The 13,393-nt window shown below is 38.6% G+C and overlaps 1 protein-coding gene across 1 annotated transcript in view; it reads right to left on the reverse strand.

Moving 5' to 3' along the window:
- The window catches only part of SPART (spartin), a 19,809-nt gene extending 6,701 nt beyond the window's left edge, over positions 1–13,108 (reverse strand). The window contains exons 1-5 of the mRNA XM_015816183.1: positions 13,101–13,108; positions 8,359–9,177; positions 6,579–6,776; positions 5,455–5,559; positions 992–1,115 (exon numbers count right to left, since the gene is read on the reverse strand). Coding sequence (XP_015671669.1) covers positions 992–1,115; positions 5,455–5,559; positions 6,579–6,776; positions 8,359–9,168 — 1,237 coding nt within the window. The 5' untranslated portion in view covers positions 9,169–9,177; positions 13,101–13,108. The remainder of the gene's footprint in view (positions 1–991; positions 1,116–5,454; positions 5,560–6,578; positions 6,777–8,358; positions 9,178–13,100) is intronic.
- Positions 13,109–13,393: the final 285 nt, after the last annotated feature.

The following is a 13,393-nucleotide window of genomic DNA, read 5'->3' on the forward strand; positions in this document are numbered from 1 at the left end:
GGTTGCATCAGCATGAAAGAAGACCATGGCCAGTATAGCAGTGGTAGGTGATGCAGCAATGGTAGGTAAGGCCAGGCTGTGAAGGTAGCTGGCAGCAGCTGGTAGGCGGGTAGCCAAAAGGTAATAAATGCAGGTGGGCCTGATTGGGTCCAAATTTTGTTCATGTGACCACAGGGGTGCTGCAACAGCTAAAACTACCGGGGCAGGTTGTAAGTCCCTTACTTCAGCACTGTTGTAACTTTGGTTGCTGAACAAATGGATGTTAAGGGAAGACTATCTATGCCAGGGGTAGTCAACCTTGGCTCTTTTATGACTCGTGGACTTCAACTCCCAGAATTCCTGAGCCAGCTAAACATATGCTAAACATCTGCTAACTCCCTTTCTGCCTCAGAACCATACTAGTATGTTAAATTCAGACCTGACTTTCAACTAATGAAAGTTTGCCCAAGAAAATGTTTAGGGAAGGTGTTCATACTGCACACTAATTTTTCTTTAACCAAACCTCTAAACTTTTAAACAAGGCAGTTGCAACCTATGTTTTCAAATCCATTAAAATAAAATTACTATCAAATGATAGATATTTTCACCATCTTGATGTCCCTCTGGGACTGAAGTGCAAAATCGGAAGCCAACTACTGTATTCAATTTTTAAATATATCTATTGATTTTTTTTAAAAAAAACACCATCTTTGCATCTAATATAATAACTAATAATGAACACAAATCATGTTTGCCTGCAATTTCTGTTTATAGGATTATAACATGGTTTTATTAAAATTGGATTTACTCTGTTTATTAGCTATCCTGGTTTTAGTCATCAAATTTATATTGGCATAATAGCAAGAGATAAATTAAGCATCAGTGCAGATTTACTCAATCTAATGCCATACAGATGCACAGAGATTATAATTTCCATAATACCCAGCCATACTTGGAAATTTGCAGCATATAGCATCTAAACACTGGTGTTTTCTTCCAAGTCTGAGAGTACCTGATAAGATGCCATGTGCTATTTTCTCACTCCAGTCAGGTAATTCACGATCTCTCTCTTCAGGCATTGGTTGAATATGTACAGTCTGACCAAGGTTGATCACATCACTTGAAGCTTCAGCATTCTAATATGTGAAATTAATATCCACAAAAATAGAACAACAGAAAACCAAAACAAAACAGTTATATATTACATTAGCTACAAATTGTGTCATCCTATAGAGCAAGGGTGTCAAACTCAATTTCATTGAGGGCCGCATCAGCATTGCGGTTGCCCTTGGGGGGCCGGGTGAGTGTGGCCAGGGTGGGTGCGGCCTACTGGGTGGGGGTGGATGGAGTGGGTGTGGCCTACTGGCCAGCTCTACATCATTCGTGTCAAGGGTGCCTGTGGGGGCCTGGGCAGGAGTGGGACAGATCTGAGGGTCTCTGGCAGAAGGAGGTGGGATCGGGGCAAGCGCCAAGGCATGGTCCATTTCTTCATTCCTCACAAAGGGTGATACCTCCCCAGCATGCACCCTGGGGGCGGGGCCTATGCGGCAGGGACTGGTTCCTCACTGTTTCTGGAAGGCCTTGTGGAGCTAAGACTGAATGCATTTCAGCATAGATGGCCACTACAAAATTGTACATTGGCTCCTGGCCGGCCTGGGCCAGGGTAGCGGGGGCCGTTCCCTCAGTGTTTCCAGGATGGCTTCGTGGGTCACATGAAACCACTTCGCGGGCCGCATCCGGCCCCCGGGCCTTGTGTTTGACATGTCTGCTATAGACAATTTACTTTGTGACCAAAACATTTTCTGATTTGCAACATGTACATTTTAGAATACTATTAAATTTGACAAAGTATTGCATAACAGGCGTGCATATTTAAAAATCTTCCTCCTCTTACGTAATTATTTGAGCATTATCCTTTGATAAACTTTGCAGATTTTGTAACCTTCTCACTGATAATATGCTTAAATATTCTTTAAAAAATAATGTTTCTCAGAGTTCCTAGATAACTATACTGCATTCTTGATCACATAACTCTAAATTATCACGATTAGGAATTTTACTTAAAGTATTTTTATATAACATACTATTAAAATCAGAACAAAGTAAAATTCTGGAATTGAAATCCCAATAAATCTGATAATCATTAGATCAGGGAAAGACCTTTTACACAAAGAGATTCCCTCTAGAAACCTTGATTTGGAAGATTATTTATTACTTCCTATCTATTTTGCCCTGATGGTCCAAGCAACCTTATTCAACATGTGCAATAAGAAGGATTGTTAGAAGTTTTAGTTCAATAATTTCTGGAGGTTCATCTACTCTCCAGCTTTGTTTTAATTAATTTCAACTGAAAGCCTTTAAAACAGCATATCTTGTATTTGTTTACTAATTGCTTTACTAATTTAATTTAATTTACTAATTGTCAGTCCTAGAGGAGATCAACCCTGACTGCTCTTTAGAAGGCCAGATCCTGAAGTTGAAACTCAAGTACTTTGGCCACCTAATGAGAAGGAAAGACTCACTGGAGAAGAGCCTAATGCTGGGAAAGATTGAGGGCAATAGAAGAAGGGGACGACAGAGAATGAGGTGGCTGGATGGAGTCACTGAAGCAGTAGGCGTGAGCTTAAATGGACTCCAGAAGAAGGTAGAGGACAGAAAGGCCTGGAGGAACGTTGTCCATGGGGTCACGATGGGTCGGACACGACTTCGCAACTAACAACAACAACAACTAATTGCTTTACATTTATTACAAGCAGGATTTCGAGGAGGCAGAGGAACTAGAGATCAAATTGCCAACATAAGCTGGATCATGGAGAAAGCTAGGGAGTTCCAGAAAAACATCTACTTCTGCTTCATTTACTATGCTAAAGCCTTTGATTGTGTGGATCACAACAAATTGTGGCAAGTTCTTAAAGAGATGGGAGTACCTAACCATCTTATTTGTCTCTTGAGAAACCTATATGCGGGTCAAGAAGCAACAGTGAGAACTGGACACGGAACCACTGATTGGTTCAAAATTGGGAAAGGAATACGGCAAGGCTTATACTGTCGCCCTGCCTATTTAACTTATACACAGAGCACATCATGAGAAAGGCAGGGCTAGATGAATCAAAAGTTGGAATTAAGATTGCCGGGAGAAATATCAACAACCTAAGATATGCAGATGATACCACTTTAATGGCAGAAAGTGAAGAGGAACTAAAGAGCCTCTTGATACAGGTGAAGAAGGAGAGTGCAAAAGTTGGCTTGAAACTCAACATTAAGAAAACCAAAATCATGGCATCCGGCCCTCTCAATTCCTGGCAAATAGATGGGGAAGAAATGGAGGTAGTGACAGATTTTATCTTCCTGGGCTCCAAGATCACCGCAGATGGGGACTGCAGCCAAGAAATTAAAAGACGCTTGCTCCTGGGGAGGAAAGCTATGGCAAATCTAGACAGCATACTAAAAAGCAGAGACATCACCATGCCAACAAAAGTGTGTATAGTCAAGGCCATGGTTTTCCCAGTTGCAATGTATGGATGTGAAAGTTGGACCATAAGAAAGGCTGAGCGACAAAGAATTGAGGCCTTTGAACTATGGTGCTGGAGAAGACTCCTGCGAGTCCCTTGGACTACAAGGCGTTCAAACCGGTCAGTCCTAGAAGAGATCAACCCCGACTGATCTTTAGAAGGCCAGATCCTGAAGTTGAAACTCGAATACTTTGGCCACCTAATGAGAAGGAAGGACTCACTGGAGAAGAGCCTAATGCTGGGAAAGATTGAGGGCAATAGAAGAAGGGGACAACAGAGAATGAGGTGGCTGGATGGAGTCACTGAAGCAGTAGGCGTGAGCTTAAATGGACTCCAGAAAATGGTACAGCACAGGAAGATGTGGAGGAACGTTGTCCATGGGGTCGCGATGGGTCAGACAAGACTTCGCAACTAACAACAACAACAACAACAATTAGGTACATAGAAAGGTTATATAGAAAGTATTCTTTCAGCTTAAAGAAAAAGCCCACTATTATTTCATTCAGTGCTCTTATTTGTCCTTAAAAATTGCAAGCCTTTGTTCAACTGTTCAAAATTGAAAGATGATATTCTGGGTGTTCCCCACCCCACCCCCAGGAGCAAGAATAAGAAGGGTGAATGAACTTCTATGTGTTCTACCCTCGCAAACAAAATAAAAGCATTCATTCTATTCTGGGTTTTTCTCACACTGGCACAGAACAAAAACAATAATGTGATAGTTAGATGGCCCCTTTTGTCAAAGAAGTTACCAGCTGTACATTTTGGATTAAGAACTAGACATCAAAAATAAAAATGTCTAGATAAATTCATTTCAAGATTAATTATTTAGGCACTGAATAAAATGAAGGTGAGATAAAATGTGGAACCATTATCACTGCTAAACTCAAATAAGCCTCCAAAGATCCTACATTATTTTGGCATTATTTCTCATCAATATCTCAATATTAATGAGACTATATATCACAATGCTAATTCTATGTTGAACATCTATCTTGTACATTCATGAAATAATTGCACATTCACAGAATATGACTATTTAATAATGCTGGACTGATATCATTATCTATGGATGATTATTAGTTAGCATATATGCTTATTGGTTAAAAATGGCCTTTAGAGAACAGGAACCAAATGTAAGCAACTGCCCTATATTAATGATTAATCTTCACTAAATTCACTAAATGATTACTGTGAAAAAGAAAGAGATATTGGGTAAGCCAGATTAGTGTTTACTTATGCCACAAAGGTGTAGCTGAAAAGATACATTGTTTTTAAAAAACATTTTATTAGTTGGTCATTCAGAATTTATAAGATTAGTTATAGTATTCTTTTTTATTTCATCAACATTACAGTAACTGAAACATAATGTAATATTGAATCTGATAATAAATAGTTTGAAAATTGAACCATCTGACCTGGATTGTTAATGGCTAAAATTTACAAGAACATTTTCAAAAATATAAAAATAGACATTTTTCTAGAATTGTCCCCTGAATCTTGTCAAAAAGAATTGCTAATCAATTTTCTGTGTGTTTTTTTAAATTAGAGCTGCTTTTAAATATAAATGTTGCAGGAAACTGGTTTAAGAAATTCACACAACATGCTAAGCTAAAAATAAACAGCTATATTTAAATATAACATAATTTGTGAACTAGGCTCCTAATCTACACACTTAAACAGTGAAGGATGGAAATTGTATTCAATTGTTGTTGAGTTCTACTCTCAGACATCTTTTATCATGTGTTTTTTTAAACACGGCAAACATACACTGATTGCCAAACCACCATTTTCCAAATCCTATTTTTTTAGATATATCAAATATTTATTGGTTCAATAAAATTGGCTCATGAAAGAACTTTTTGGTGACACATACATATTCTACAATAAGTAAATATTGCAAATTGCGAAAAAGGCAACTTGCAAAATTTTGCCACCACCATTAAATCATAGTCCTCAAATTTACCTTAGTTCCAAGATCTGATATCTGTTTTAATATATCCTCAATAAGTTCTTTGTAAGATCTTTGGCATCCTGATGGAAACCCTATTCCCTCATGGGATCTTGGACCCTGCAGTACCATATCAAGGACATCAACAGTTTGAAGGCTCAACAAAGAATCCATTTGGCATTCTTGCATAGTAACAGCATATAAATCCCTTACAAAATTATCCTTTTTAAATGAGATGCATTCAAGTGATTTCAGACATTAATAAAGATCTCAATTTGTTTTTATACTATGAGATCAAGAAAAATTCAGATTTTAGAACCAGAATAATATCCAAGGTGAATAATAAGCAAGTAAAAGTTAAATACTGAAATAAAACTAAAGTGTAATTAAACCAATTATTGTTTACTATTAAACAATAGATTTTCAAATGTCTACAAAGGAGAATGTCTACAAAGTTTCATATTTAAAATTTATCACTTTCATCAATAAAGAGTGGCAATAATTATCTGCTTTTATATACATATTAGATGACTATCATTTCCATTTGCCACCAGCTAAATTTTCTACCATCTTAACACTTCTATTTTTTTTTTCATTTCATGAATGGGTTAAATAAATTATATCTTCATAATCTTATATACAAATGTCTGGTTTAAGGAGATTTATTTTAAATATCTGGAACAGATTTTGCTTTCTCTTTGCTCTGTTATGAACAACTGGACAATTATTCCCATCATTTTTATTGTAATAGTGTCTTCCTGAATCTACCTGAAGGTTTTTTGGGTGAGGGAAGAGGAAAACATAAATAATTTAATTATGCAGAAATACATAATTCTGGTGTCTTACTCATCACTCAGGCCAATAATTAAAACCCATAACCAAAATCAATAAGGTCAATGATTTTAAAAAGCCACAACAGATATTTTAAAATGTCAAATTGTAGAATAGAACCAATACTTTTCCAATACTGTATTTTCTTAGAAATCACTTTGCCATGTTCATGTCAGCTGGGCTGATACAGAACTGAGATACGTATACAGAGATGCCTGTCCAACAACATATATGCTGGGTGATATGAGAAGAAATTCTAGTGCTCTGTTTAAAGTTCTGTGGAACAGCTGCATGAAATAAGCGTTTACCTGTATTCTAAGGTCAGTCATCTGTTTCAGCAGATCTTCAAATAGTTCTCGTTCAGCGATTGGAAGCTCTGAAGACAACACTACTCCTACATAGGATCCTGATACCCGTGACATCATATCGGGGAACATATATACTCCAGAGCTGCATGAGAGAACAGGTGACTGGCCGCACATAAGGGGATATAGCCAGTCACAAACCTGGAAGAGAGAAAGCCAAACAGGTTGAGCTTTTAATGAACAATACAAATACATTCATTGTTTAATTTAAAAATCAATATAATAAACAAATCTGATACTTTCATGGTTGCTTTTTTAGAAGGACTTTGTTGATGGGAATGAGGAATTACATTTATACGGCTATTTTCAGAACTATACATGTATAGCTTTCAGTGTACGAAATGCTCCCAAAGAACTTAACTAGTTATAATTGTGTCCCACCATGACCTAGATATTATCCCCAAATATTGCCTTTAGCAATTAATCATATACATAACATTCTATGCAACTGATATAGACAGCCTTAAAAGTGTACTTAAGAATCTATAAAAGATAGGCTTTTCTAGTAGAGGATTAACAACAAGCTAGCGTTGTATGATAATGGTTTTTGCTAAAGCCAGTGAAATGTATATACCAGTGGTGGCGAACCTATGGCATGGGTGCCAGAGGCGGCACGCAGAGCCCTCTCTGTGGGCACGCACGCTGTCGCCCACAGTCCTAGGCCTTCAGCCTTTTCGCTTTAGGCCTCCACCGCCGTGTACAAAAAAAAAAGGTTCAATCAATCAGTCAATTTCAACTTCTCACAGAAAAAAAAGACCTTGCAAAGTTGGAATTGATTGATTGAACTTTTTAGTCCCACCCAGTCTGCCGTTACCACCGCAGCCACGCCCACCCAATGGGCCACACCCAGCCAATGGGCCACACCCAGCCAATGGGCCACACCCACCTGGCACCCGACGATGCATAAGTGGGTTTTGGGTTGCAGTTTGGGCACTTGGTCTCTAAAAGGTTTGCCATCACTGGTATATACAGTACATGGTTTGGGGTTACAGTATAGCAGTCTGGTTCATATCAAGTCATGTTAAGCAATCCTTGAGATGACACATATGTCTTAACAGTAGCTTTCCAGCACTTCCTTAATACACATGGAAATACTCATGGAACGCTGACTTCAGCCCTTACAGCTAACTAAACAGATTTTTCATGGCTTCCAAAGAACCGACATGTCTTAGAATGCCTCATGAAGATGGAACTTCAAAGCAAAATATATGCTAAAGTGAGTTCACAGGTTACAAAGAATGGGAAAATTTATAAATGACAATTTAATAGCAAGTCAAGATAATAATAAATCTCAAGATAAGAATTAAATAATAGATTCATGGGTGCCTATTAGCCCACACACTATGTTTGCTTTGGCCAGACCTGTTGGCCTTTACTACTACCTTACTTGAAAAACACATCTTAGGAAACACGTCTTAATGTGGAACATCCAAAAAATCTTCAAATGAATATAGTTTGAAAACAATCATTTCCTAAAGCACAAGTAGGACAACTTTGGCCTCCTAAAAACTGCTGGCACTTCCTCAAGATTCCTATCTAATAGCTTGGGAAGACTCTAAGTCAGTGTTTCTCAACCTTGACAATTTTAAGGCATGTGGACTTCAACTCCCAGAATTCCACAGCCAGCAATGCTGGCTGTGGAATTCTGGGAGTTGAAGTCCACATGCCTTAAAATTGTCAAGGTTGAAAAACACTGCTATAAGTACAAGAGAGCAGGTATTACCTGAAGGAAAGCAGGAGGATGATTCTGGGCTGTTGCAACATCTGTATCCAAAAACTTTACAATGCGAAGATATCCAGGATAGGAGGGAGCACTAACTTGTCCATCAGGGGTGACATAGAAAATCTGCACACCATGGGGAATGAGGATTAATTCATCAGCATCTACTCCAAAATTATCAACAGGAGGTGGCTGAGTACATTTTGTATAGTAATCATCTCCAACAGATGAGAATTCCCCAGATTCTGTCCCATAAGACACAGTATAGTGGCCATCAGTGGCCTCTGGAGTATAGGCAGGAGGTGCTTCATTGGGCATTGAAGTTGATGGATTCACTGCAGCCATCTGCACTTGGCTTGTAGATCCAATATTTCCATGGCTTGAAAGTGGTTGAGGGGGTGATGTCAATGAGCTGGGCACCGAAGGCCTCTCAGTCTTTTCTTTAGATGGAATTGTTGGGTATAATCTGGGCATCCTTATATTGGAACTAATGGCAGTGATGCTTGCTTGAGAATTTTCATCTAGAAGTCTCAAACGAGCAGTAACATTTTCTAAAGTTTCTCTCATCTTTTGCTGCATTTGCCTAATAGGTACAGCATAGCCCTTGGTGCCTTCAAGACCTTCTGATGGAATACTAACTCCTTTGCATAAGTGAGTAAGCCCCTGCCTATAATAATTCTTTGCTTCTTCTATTTGACCCAATTCATCTGCATTCAAAGCTTTATTAACAAACACAAAAGCTTTCTTGTACTCATCTTCAATTGCTCTTGCATTTTCATTTTCTTGCATAGCTGAATCCTGACCTTGATCCATTACTGCACACTGAAACATAGAATAAATTAAATGGAGATATTGAACAGAAGAGAATACATCAGTGGAAGGTATGTTCCAAAGGTGCTTTTTTCAAGACATAGACAGTGGAAGGTATACACACACACACACACACATACACTGAACTGTAATATCAGATATCAGATGACGTCTTAAAAGGACATCAAATGATATTTTTCTTAAATAGTTTTCCTTGTCTTCGAGTCTGGAGAATCTGCAGCCCTTCAGATACTGCTCAAATTTAATAATCCAGCCATCAGGATCAAAGGTGACAGATTCAAGAGCATTACTCAGCAACATTTGGAGAGCTATAAGGTCTGTATTCCTGATCTGCAGCATCATTTATTTAATCCATGGATAGGTTGCCTTAGTCTCAACAGTTAACTCTAAGCATCTTGCAAAGCATAAATAATTAGGATTTAAACAATAAGGCAAGAGCAAAGCATAATTAAGGTTGAAACAATGAGAAATTAAGTATATAATGGAATTCCATCAGTCAAAGAATTCTGGCTGGTGGGGTCCAGAAGGACCTTCTCTGCCATGTCGCCTATCCTTTGGAATGTCTCACCCCCTGAGGTGGGATCAACTCCCACCCTTCTGACCTTCCATAAGGGCCTGAAGACTTGGCTCTGCCAGATGGCTTGGGGCTCCAACAAGGGAGCAACACACTGGAGGTGGTTGATGAATTAAGAGACAATCCCACCTCCTCCACCCCGCGCATCCTGCTCCCTCCTCCCTTTCTCCCCCCCCTTTCTTTTAACTATAATTTTATTTTTCATTGTAATTTTCATTTATTTCCATTTTTATTGCTTTAAAAATATTTTATCTTCTATGTTTTTAATGCTTTTAATGCTGTAAGCTACCCAGAGACACTTCAAAACGAGATGGTGGCAAATAAATTTAATAAATAATAATGTTTTCTAAAGTGACCTTCTTGATGGGGAATAACAAAACTGATTGAACACCATTAAATGTTGCTAAATTACACTGTTCCAAGGACTGTTTTAAAAAGAAGAGCTTCAAGGCTTTCCCCAAATACCAGAGGTTCAGGGCCACACAAACTTCAGGAAGAATATTGTTCCACGGGGCAGGAGCATCCATAGACATCCAAGGTCCTGCAAGATGGCATTACTTTCAGTAACAGAACCTGGAACAAGTTTTATTATACTGGTTTCTTCCCAATGTTGCATATTTCTAACTCACTTACAAATTTTTTATGAAATTCTGACCTGATGCAAAAAAGGTAGAAATGAAGACCCCCTCAAGTAAAGTCACCTCCTAAAATTATCTAGGTTTCTCAAGATTCTACATTAGCAAAGTAATAAAAAAAATTCTTATTTGTCTATGAACTGGGATTTCTGAGCATTTGCTTTTTCAGCAACTCTTCCAAAATAATAGACTTTTTAACAGCAGCCAATGTCAATAGAAAATTATATACTTCAACATCCTGTCATCTGGAATTCTAGCTTCCAGATAGGCCTAGTTCAAAAATACATTCATTATGAATATGAAATTAGCTTCTGATTAAGGAAAAGGAAGTGCTCATTAACTGCATCTGAATCAAAGTAAAGCAACTATAATGTTCCAATATGATCAGTATCTAAAACTTTAGTCTTAGATATAATATAAAGATGATTTATATAACGTGACAGACTGATTTAACTGATATAATTATAAAACTCCAATATTAAAAGTATTTACTTTATGGAGAAAACACAGCCACCTAATAACTTACTTTTCTAAGTTCAGAAAGGTTGACCTCGTTCACTGAGGAAAGCAATAACATTTAAACCTCTTAGTTGTAGATTAACTTGCACAGTTCTGCTGTTTATTTTACAATTATTTAATGTTTTACATTTTGGTTTTAAAAGAGAAAACAATTGTCATCAATATCCCCATAGGCTAATTTAAGCTGAAGAATATTTATTTAGAAGAAAGTCCACAATCTGTTTATTAAGGGCTACAGCCATATTTCGAGAATCAGTAATCTTAGTTATCTCCTTTACAGTTAAGTGAAATCATAGTCAACATCTGTGACTAAATCTCATTTGCCCATCCCTCCTGGAGAATTACTGTTATTGGATGGTATCAAAACTCAGTATAATTACATAAATGGTTCATGCTTGTTTAATTATTTTTACTGAATAAATCACAATTAGGTTCAGATAATATATTAAACCTGGAAATAGGCAGTATTTCTAAACAGAAGGCCATATTTAGCCTTTGAGTGATTGGCAGGGGAATACACTCCAAATAATTGTGCATTAGAGCCAAAACTGACTGCCCTTCAGCATCATATGACATTACCCATTACATTAAAAGCCACAATTTAGGGGGTTCTCCATGGATTCTACCAAATGCTTCCAAAGGTCAATATAGCCATGAGGTCAACATAAGCCAAAAATGTTGTTTATAAGTCACAAAAGCTGATTCCACATACTGTATTGTGGATTAATTCTGACTTGGGCATTTTATAAACTTTCTGAGTTTAAATCTCTTCTAGGAAATGAGTTATTTCAAAACCTATCATGGGATGACTGCTGCAATGAAAACATTTCCTAGAAATAATAGTTAAGTTTGTTATTTCAGGACAGAAAATGCCTCTGATTGCAGTCACAATTCAACATTCTGACAACAGTAAACATCAGCAATGCATTTAAGAAAGGAAATATGCTAGTCATGAGGTTATGTATAATTTAACTAACTTCAGATTCAAGTTACCAAGTTCTGCCTCAGCTATCAGTATTCTAATCCATGAGAATCTACAGACAATAGATGGAATGGCTTGAGCTAAAACAGATAATATACCATAGTTTACCTGACTAATCCCAGATGGCTATAATTCTACATTCTGTAGCAGAATTGCCTGTGTTCACACAACATATGAAACCATGACTTATAAACTGCTGAATCAAAACCAAATCATGGTTTAGCCAAAAGACCATACTCAACTATAATGTGATTTATTCTGGTTTAGCAAACTGTATAAATACAGGCCATTACAATTCAGATAGTTACAGCTCATTTCTACGCATACTAAATACAGTATGTTCTGCTACCCATAATTTATGGATGTTGGCGTGAACAAATTCTCCCAGTTCTGATTTATTCTGAGAATTATAAAATGTAAAAGCTATAAGAACTCTTAAGAGATTATTTAGGTCAATCCTCTGGCTGCTAGTGAGCAGCTAAGGTTAAACAAGCGACGACTTGCCTACGATTAACCCAATTTCAACAAGAGCTAGCTCTATAATCTAATATGAAATATAGTATATCTCAGCGTGACCTAAAGTTTTTCACTTGACGTCTGAAGGAGCGCATACTCTTGAAATCCCGTGCACAATTTACCTAAACAGAAGCGCTGCTGAACCGTCTGGGAACCAGCTGGTAAATGTATACTGGTTTGAACATAAATACCACTGAACGAAATAGCCTGAACATACTCACAGAATCAAGCCCCTGAGTAGTTATTTTAATGCATCGATCAAAAAAAAAAACAGCGCAACCTTCTTTCAATGCTGGAAAGTGAGGTTTCAGACTTCAACGCTATGTTTGGTTATTCAATACCCACGACTGGCGTTACCAGCCAAGGAACCTCCTGCAAGTCCAGACCGACCAGCCAGTTTTCGCGAGGCTCGACCTTTGGATTTGCAGGATTCGTCCTGCCAAGCCTGCACCAACCGAAGGGCCTCCACGCGTCTGCAGTCCACAGGTCACTTGCAGCACCGCAACATCGCATCCCGGCTGAGCCGAAAGGCCGGGGGACCGGAGGACGCCGTGAGCTACCAACGCCGCTGCAGAAACGCTGGGAACCCCGTACCTGTTTATGCAGAAGTTTCCCTTTCACCCGGGTCAACGCTCATCCTCTCACTTCTCCCGCCGGCTGTCGCCGTCCCGCCTCCCTTTTCACTCACCCCAACTTCCCCGAGGTTCCGCAGAAACACCTGTCCGAACCCGCTGCGGGGCGGCTGCTTCAGTAGTTGGGGCCGCGGCCGATGAGGCGTCACGTGAGCGGCTGCCGTCAGCCGCCCGTCACCAGACGAGTCTTTCCTCAAGCCAGAAGCTTCTGGTTCGCTTCAGTCTCTTTTGGCCGCCAGGGGGAGCTGCCGCCCCTCCTCCTGAAACCGCGCCCGCTCGCCCTCTAATTACCGTAATTCTCGTAAAACATCAGTGGTTTTTTCCGCTTTGTTAGAATAAAGGAATGGTT

This window comes from Protobothrops mucrosquamatus, unplaced genomic scaffold, assembly GCF_001527695.2.
Source record: "Protobothrops mucrosquamatus isolate PMUCROS unplaced genomic scaffold, P.Mucros_1.0 scaffold411, whole genome shotgun sequence".
Lineage (NCBI taxonomy): Eukaryota > Metazoa > Chordata > Lepidosauria > Squamata > Viperidae > Protobothrops > Protobothrops mucrosquamatus.